The 9,389-nt window shown below is 38.4% G+C and overlaps 1 protein-coding gene across 1 annotated transcript in view; it reads right to left on the bottom strand.

Annotated features, from left to right (window-relative positions):
- The window catches only part of LOC106874832 (tryptase beta-2), a 27,338-nt gene that overhangs the window by 3,913 nt on the left and 14,036 nt on the right, over positions 1-9,389 (bottom strand). Inside the window, exons 6-9 of the mRNA XM_014922719.1 lie at positions 8,623-8,833; positions 5,677-5,810; positions 3,539-3,688; positions 513-673 (exon numbers count right to left, since the gene is read on the bottom strand). Of these exons, the coding sequence (XP_014778205.1) occupies positions 513-673; positions 3,539-3,688; positions 5,677-5,810; positions 8,623-8,833 (656 nt within the window). The remainder of the gene's footprint in view (positions 1-512; positions 674-3,538; positions 3,689-5,676; positions 5,811-8,622; positions 8,834-9,389) is intronic.

Raw genomic sequence — 9,389 nt, forward strand, 5'->3', positions numbered from 1 at the left:
CAGATAAAGCTTGGCTGATATAGGCCATCTTGGTTGGCGTTTGTCAGATGACATCAGAGACCAAGGAGGAGATAAATGACATTCGCTTCGTTAATTTTACGTCGAGATAAGAACTTTGGGACAAATTGGCCAATAGATGAAATTCAACTTGGGACTGAAACAATAGAATGATTGCATTACAAAATTAATTCTCACCCGTCCTTAACTTCTGATAAAACAGTAGAGACTCCAGCAAAAAAGATCTGAAGAAGGAATTCTAATTCCGAAATATCATCGGACTATAGTTTACCAAGTTACAACAGGTATATAGTCCATTTTTTGTTCTATAGTGCATTGTTATATCTTCCTAAACTTTTTATTCTTTAGAAGTATTATAGTCATGCTATTTAGCTCGCTTCAATTTTGGGTTGCAGTCCCAATTAGCCCTCCACAGGCGCTAGCTAAAAAGTCTGCGTGGAGTGCAGCTTTTAAGCTAGTGTGTAATGAAATAATAATAAGAAAATGACAGTTACGTAACAAGCATCTTTAGAGAAGCCGCTGGCACAGAAAGCACCGTCATAAAATTTGTACGCATTTCGTTCCTCGTCTGGCAATGTAAACAACCTTGATTTGCAGATTGCGTCAGAAATGGTATCTATACTCGCTTGGTAAGGCATTGCAGAACCTTTGCCGTCTGTAAAGAAAGGAAATATAATGAATGTTAGTGTGGATATCGATAACTAACAACAATAAGAAGAAAAAAATGGATCAAATCGATAGAGTCGGTTTGATTTATGGAGTCGCTAATCTTACGGGGACGTAAAGAAACCAACGCCAGTTTGTTTACGTCCTCGTTAAGTTTCATCCAGTGATGGTAGTGGCAGGACAAATAAACCCCATCACACATATACATACTTAAATGCATACTTATAAACACACACACATACACACACACACACACACACACACACACACACACACACAGAACATATACACACACAAACATAACAGAAGTAAATAGACACGCCATAAAACATCGTTTTATGTTTATTCTGACTTGTAAAGGTTTATATTTTTTATTGGTTGATATTTTTATGTTTCAGATTCTATATGTGACAGTTTAATCATGTCATGTACAAAAGAAGTCTTGGAACTGTCTGAATTTCAAAGAGGCTGATTTGTAGGTCGTTCTGAAAGTGGACATAGCGTAAAATCGCAGAAAACCTTAGGAACCCGCTGTCTACATTTAATAGAGTAATTGTGCAGTTCACTAGAGGGTCCACATCAACTCACCACATCACCCTCTGACAGGACCCTTCTCTTTGCTAAGAGAAGTGTGGAGGATAATCTTCGCTGCAAGGCCTTTGGCATAGCAGAACAAGTTGATATCAGTCCCTGAACTTGGTTACTATGGCAGAGCAACAAGAAGGAAGCCACTTCTTCGACCAGCCAACATCAAGCGGAAAAAAGATTGAGCCAGTGAGATGGTGGAGAGGCCACTAGCATTTTGGGACACTGTCATATTCTCAGATTTGCTGTATTTTCTGACAGTGGTCGAATGTGGGTCTGGAGACTCTGTGATCAAGAATTTAATGTGAAACGATTGCAGCCAACAATGAAACACGGCAGCTATTCTGCGATGGTTTGGGGAGCAATTCGGAGGAATAATTGATCAGAGCTGGTGGAGTGTAAGGGAAACATAAACTCAGATAAATATGTGTCCATATTGCAGAAAGGACTCCTTCCTATCTTCTCCAGTAGTGAAATGATTAAAGAAGACTCTATATTTATGGAAGATGGGGCTCCTTGTCACACGATTACAGTGACCCAAGATTTGTTGGATGAGAATGGCATTAAAAAACTTCCATGGCCAAGCTAGTCACCAGATATGAACCCTATTGAACATTTCTGAGACATAGTGGACAGGATACTTAAAAAAAAAAAAAAAAAAAAGGAACAGGAAAGCATCTTCAGAACCAGATCTTTTGAGATTACTACATGAAACTTGGCAAGAAATTCCGCAAGAGAATATTCGTCATCTAATCAGTAATATGCTTAATAGGGTCCTTGCATTGAAAAATGCAAAGGGCATGTCTACTAAATATTAAATATTCCCATTATAACAATTAATAAATAATTTGAATGCATAATTTCAGATTTAAATAAATGTTAATGATCATAAAGGTGTCTATTTACTTCTGTCATATCTGTGTACATATAACGTGTGTGTGTGTGTGTGTGTGTGTGTGTGTGTGTGTGTGTGTGTGTGTGTGTGTGTGTGTGTGTGTGTGTGTGTGTGTGTGTGTGTGTGTGTGAAAGCGTAGCTTAGTGGTTAGCGTAATCGGCTGACGATCGCAAGGTCGTGAATTCGATTCCTGGCGGGGTGTTGTTTCTTTGAGCAAGATACCTTATTCCACACATTGCTGCAGTCCACTCAGCTGGCAAAAAATGAGTAATACCTGTATTTCAAAAAGGGCCAGCCTTGTCCCATTCTGTGTCATGCTGAATATCACCGAGAACTACATTTTGGGTACGCGTGTCTGTGGAGTACTCAACCAATTGCAGGTTAATTTTAAGAGCAGGCTGTTCCGTTGATCGAACCAACTGAAACACCCGTCGTTATAACCAACGGAGTGTCATATATACATATGTCTGTCTATCTGTATGTATGTATGTATGTATGTATGTATGCATGTATGTATGTATGCATGTTATCAATCAGTTTCATTTCTGTATTTCTTGTCCATAGAGAAAGAGCCGGATTCTAACATAGATTCAAGGCTCCTTCATTGGAACTTTTATCAACATCATCTAGGTATTTGTGCATATGTGTGTGTGTGCAGTATTTGGTGTTAGTGTATGCGCAGATTTGTATGTTTGTTTTATGGATGCGTTTTTATGAATATATTTTCATGTCTAGATGCATGCATATGTATTTATGTGCTAAACTTTTGGAAAGTTTTACATATCTTTACAGTTCCATTGATGGCTTGAACCTGTAGTCTTCTAATAAGCTTCTTTCATTCAGGTTTTGAGAACCCTAATGTATGTATGCATGTATGTATGTATGTATGTATGTATGGATGGATGGATGGATGGATGTATGTAGATAGATATCAAAGTATGCAATATTATTTATCTATTTCAGCCGATCTAATGAATCGATTACCCACCGGGTATTAAATAAAACAGGTGCTCTTCGGAGATAGCACATAAGAAAAAAATATGGTGATTCCTCTCTGGATAAAATATTTTAGCCACATTTTTCCGATGAGGGTGACATGGCCTTGCCACACGGATTCGTAGGAACTTGTGTTATTCCACGCACACCTACGACATTACGGGTTTTTGTTATCTTATGAACGCAGTCACAGCATAAGCCATGCTTCACCCAAAACCGCTGTCAAAATAAGGCTATTACATAACTCATTATGTCTATTTTATATTTTGTACTTTGTACTTTATATTCCATGTAAATATAATTATAAAGCCTATTTCTGTTTGCCTGCCTTAATGAGTACAGGAGAGAAAAATAAAAATAAAATGGCGATTAACTTACTGGTAGAAAGGGTACCCCATCCGGTAACAGTACAAGTCTCACCCACAAGGAAAGTCTCGTTCTTGTGAAGGCAAATCGTATTGACGTGCTTGCTAATAACGACGGGTTTTCGCAGTTTCAATAATGCAATGTCATATTTGATAGGTTTTACTGTGGTGGCCACGGCAGGAAAATTGAAAATGAAAAACAAAACAAAAATAAGAGAAAACGTAGATAAGTTATGAATAAAATTCGAAAGGAAAAGAAAGGAAGGAAGAAAGAAAGGAAAAGGGGCATGGCTGTGTGGTTAAGAAGGCTGCTTGCAACCACATAATCCCGCGTTCGATCCCACTACACGACACTGGACAAGTATCTTTTATTATAGTCTCTGGTTGATTAATATCCTGTTAATAGAATTTAGGGCGGCGAGCTGGCAGAATCGGTAGCACGCCGGACAAAATGCTTAGCAGCATTTCGTCCGTCTTTACGTTCGGAGTTCAAATTCCATCGAGGAGGTTGACTTTGCCTTTCATCCTTTTGGGGTCAATTAAAAAAGTATCAGTTGATAGATTTAATCGACTTGACCCCTTCTCTAGATTTGCTCCTCTTGTGCCATAATTTGAAACGAACACTTTGTTAGTGGAATTTGATAGTAAAACAATTGTAAAGTGATGTGAAGTGATAAGCACAAAGACACACACACACACACACACACACACACACACACACACACACACACACACGCACGCATACACACACACGCACGCACGCACACACACACACATCACATGTATATATGTGTATATATATTCGTGTGTGTGTATATATATATATATATATATATATATGTATGTATGTATGTATACTTGTGTGTATATATGTGAGTGTGTATGCGTATATATATATGTGTGTGAGTGTGTGTGTATATATATGTGTCAGTGTGTGGGGGGTGAGCATACATTTATGAGTGTCTATGTATATATGCATGTATAGTTGTGTGTATATGTATGTGAGTGTGTGTGTGTGTGTGTATGTGTGTGTATGTATATATATATATGTGAGTGTGTATGGGGGAGGGTATCTATATGCGTGTGTGCGCGTGTGTGTGTTTCCCTCAAATCGTACACATGACACTAAACTCATAAGCTATTAGTCGGCCCATGGTTATAGAAGAAGGCTCTTGCACAAGGTACTGCACAGCGGGACTGAACCCGATACCACATGGTTGTAAAGCAAACTTCATAACCACACGGTCATTCCTATCAAAAGTTAGTGATAAAAAGAAATTTAAACTTAGCAATTAGTTTACAATTTGAAGATTTAATGTTTTTAACGAACCACCAGAAAATTTCGAAGGATATTAAGGAAATATCTTTCAAGGAACGAGTTGAGTGGAAATTCTAAATTCAATGAAGATAGTGCGAAATCAAATTTGGCTCGAGATCAACATTGCCTCGAGATCAATTTTGTCTCTAGATCAACTTTATCTCAAAATTAACTTTGTCTCGAGTTCAACTTTGTCTCGAGATCAACTTTGTCTCAAAATTAACTTTGTCTCGAGATCATCTTTGTCTCCCAAGATCAACTTTGTCTCTCAAGATCAACTTTTTCTCGAGATCAACTTTATCTCGAGATCAACTTTATCTCGAGATCAACTTTACCATTCACCCTTCGAGGGTGGTAGACTTAATCCACAACCACCCGGTTAGATACCCCCATCTCTTACTTTGGTAGCCCTTAGCTGACCACTATTGTAAGCATTCAAGCCACCAGTATATAGATCCTTTCCCCTTCTTTTCCTACCATTGTTGGATGCTCTGTAAAGTGTTATAGGCACTTATTTCCGCTCAACTGACTCAGAAAAACAATCAGTTTTCGCTGTGAACGGACACTGGGAAAACGTTGATACTAAGTAGAGAAAAGGGGAAAGCAGCAAGTTGTCAAAAATCGTTGATACTCCGGACAAAATGCTTAGCGGCATAAATTTTGAATTCAAGTGCCACCTAGGTTGACTTTGCTTTTCATAATTTCGGAGACGATAAAATAAAGTAACAGTGAAGTACGTGGGTGGATGTAATCGACTTGCTCCCTTCCCTAAAAATTTCTGGCCTTGTGTCAAAATTTAAAGGAATTAAATAGAAAACAGAGAAAGAACTTACATGTAAAGTTGTCATATGTGATGATTTTTTCGATGGCTCTAATCTGTTCATAGCTTTCATTTTTCCTCAAGTCGTATTCACCAACTACAGCTGACCAATAATTGATATTATGAAGATTGCTGAACACGTACTCCCTACCAGAAATAAAACAACAATAACGTTAATCTAAAACCGCGATGTAAACATAGAATTTTACATGCTTAAATCTTGTTCAAGTATGAAAGATATTTTAACCAGTAAAGGGCTTTGACTACAGTTCGTCGTGAAGAAAAAGTCTTTCTTTAGACCCAAAGGCATTAAAACATCATAGTCAGTTCAGAGCACTTTCTATTGCTTTGGTGAATGCATTTCGAACTCGTTATTTCTCTTCAGTACCAGACACCAACAAAGACAATACTGATTTGACAAGAAAACTTTGCTTTCATTATCATAAATTAATCAATAATATTGATTGATAGAGCACATTGGTCTTAAGGTTGTATATAATTAGGCATACTTAATTTCTTTGGAACAAAACTGGAACTAAAAAAGAATTTTCAGTTCCAGTTTTCTGTCACCATTATCTCAATCTCTGGTAAACATTAAAAAAAATTGCGTAATAACCATTTTTCTCCACACTAAATATGGAATTTACAAGGTGAGATAGAAAAAAAAAACTTCCCATTTTTTTTATATGTCAATTGATGTGGCACTTATGAAAGTAGGTACATCGTAATCGGAATGAAAAGTTTGGTGGAGTTGTTTGGATGCAGATGATTTAGCACAGCTTACTGGTCAGTCAGCCTTGTTTTGGCAACAGAACTTCTTGGCACTCGAGGCAAACACACACCCGATCTTAACCCACATACATGCATGCGCGCGCAGGAATATACACATGCAGATAGAAAGAGTGAGAGAGAGAGGTGGAGAGAGAGCGCAAGAAGAAGAGGCATTACAATTTATAAACACGGTGTGGTTGTGTGGTAAAAAGCTTGCTTTTAACTACATGGTTCCGAGTTCAGTCCGACTGCGTGGCACTTTGGGCAACTGTCTTCTACTATAGCCTCGGGCCGACCAAAGCCTTGTGAGTAGATTTGGTGGACGGAAACTGAAAAGAAGCCCGTCCTGTATAAGTGTGTGTATGTTTGTCACTCCACCATTGCTTGACATCCGATGTTAGTGTATTTACGTCCCCGTAACTTAGCGATTCGGTAAAAAAGACCGATAGAATAAGTGGTAGGCTTACAAAGAATAAGTCCTAGAGTTGATTTATTCGACTAAAGGCTGTGCTCCAGCATGGCCACAGTCAAATGACTGAAACAAGCAAAAGAATAAAAGACAAAAACCCAGAGAAGATGACTCTGATATCTGGTGGCTGTGTGGTAAGACGCTTGCTTCCCAGTCACATGGTTCTAGGTTCAGTCTCACTGAGTAGAACCTTGGCGAAGTGTTTTTTACTATATCCTCGGGCCGACGAAATGTTTGTGAGTGAATTTTGCAGACAGAAACTGAAAGAAGCTCGTCGCACATGTATGCATGTGTGCGCGCGCACGGATGTGCTTTCGAGTCTGTGTTTGTTCCCCACCATCGCTTAACAACTGGTGTTGGTGTATTTACGTCAACCGGTGTTGGTGTATAACTTGGTGACTCGGCAAAAGACACCGATAGAATAACTACCAGGCTTTAGAAATTAAGTATTGAAGTCGATTCATTCGACTAAAAATTCTTCAAAGCGGTGCCCCAGCATAGCCGTAGTCTAATGCCTAAAACAAGTAAAAGATAAAATATAGATACACATAAAAAGAAATAATATTCATTCATATAAACAGAGTGAGAGCGAGGGAAAGAAAAAGAAAGAGGTAGGAAGAGAGATATTATAAGATCTAAATAAATACAATTGACACAAACCCGTTCCCCTCCTCCATACAAACACATATATACATACACATATACTGACATAGAAATATGAAGTTTTGATATAAGAAATTAATTTGGTAGTCATATCGTTGTCGTTAATGTACTGAAGTTTCACCCGGGAGTCTCAAATTCAATCCAATTCCTACCATTGTCATACTTTAGGCAAATTTTATTAAATCAAATTATGTGTGTGAATGTGAGTGTATCTAGTAACGTTCCAAATTTTAAAAAACATAATAATAACGTATACATTATACATGTCTACAAAATATTAATTCATAAGAATTTGAAGATAGTATAATCAAAATATAGTTATATAAAGTGATTTATTTGCTTAGGGTTATGCCATGCGGACGATTTCAAATAAGGATGAAATGGTGCTGCACATGGCTGCCTATGGCTAGAAATTTTAAGACCTTTATAATATGTAGGAAAAATAAATATTAAATGTGTATGGTTTGTACCTCTTCATTACTCCTTGATTTAAAATTCAAACGAGTAATATTCTCCACTAAACGTGATCGAGAAAGGATTGCTTTCCTTACGATAGCTTACCACCAAGGTGCGTCACTTGTACAAAATAAAGTTTTATTTCGGATTTCTCAGTTAAAATGTATATATATATATAAATATGTATGTTGTTGTTGGCACTCCGTCGCTTACGACGTCGAGGGTTACAGTTGATCTGATCAACGGAACAGCCTGCTCGTGAAATTAACGTGCAAGTGGCTGAGCACTCCACAGACACGTGTACCCTTAATGTAGTTCTCGGGGATATTCAGCGTGACACAGTGTGACAACGCTGACCCTTTGAATTACAGGCACAGCAGAAACAGGAAGTAAGAGTGAGAGAAAGTTGTGGTGAAAGAGTACAGCAGGGTTCGCCACCATCCCCTGCCGGAGCCTCGTGGAGCTTTAGGTGTTTTCGCTCAATAAACACTCACAATGCCCGGTCTGGGAATCGAAACCGCGATCCTATGACCGCGAGTCCGCTGCCCTAACCACTGGACCATTGCACCTCCACATAAATATGAATATATTGAAACTTACTCAAAACAGTGTGCAGCTGATAAGACCCACTGTGGGTGGATTAAAGTGCCACCGCAGAGATGTTTGAAACCGGATTTTACTTGGAAAGGATGATTCCCTTTGAAATATAAGGACACCAACCAAGGATAGTCACCAGGAAATATTCTGCCGCCGCCAATAACTCTTTTCTTTCTATTATGACGGTGGTAAAGCTTTCGCCCACAAATCTCACCTGAAACGAGAACAAAATTTTTAGTGTATCGGACAAAATGCTTAGCGACATTTCTTCCGGCTTTACGATTATGCCGAGGTCAAATTTGCCTTTCATCCTTTCGGGGTCGATAAATCAAGTACGAGTGTAACATTGGGGTCGATAAATCAAGTACCAGTGTAACATTGGGGTCGATGCAATCGAGTAGTTACCCTCCTCACAAACCTCAGGCTTTGTGCCTTTAGTAGAAAGGATTATTATTACTATTATTATTATTATTATTATTATTGTTATTATTATTATCATTATTATTATTGAGTGAGAGAACAGGGCATGCCATCAAAGTGACACTGGGGTAAAATATACGAAGCCCATTATACCCATCATGACTACCCGTCTGATAAGGGTACACCAGGCACATGCATCACAACCATATGTGCGCAACATGGTGATCTCATATCAAGATAAACATCGCATGACCTTGCAGGTGGGACCCAGCTAGAATTTTCTTCAGGTTGAGTAGCCCATCCCGCTCAAAAGGTCCCTGAATAAGGTTTGTTTAAGGATGTTGAGCAAA

This window comes from Octopus bimaculoides, chromosome 3 (genome assembly GCF_001194135.2).
Source record: "Octopus bimaculoides isolate UCB-OBI-ISO-001 chromosome 3, ASM119413v2, whole genome shotgun sequence".
In the NCBI taxonomy this organism is placed as follows: domain Eukaryota; kingdom Metazoa; phylum Mollusca; class Cephalopoda; order Octopoda; family Octopodidae; genus Octopus; species Octopus bimaculoides.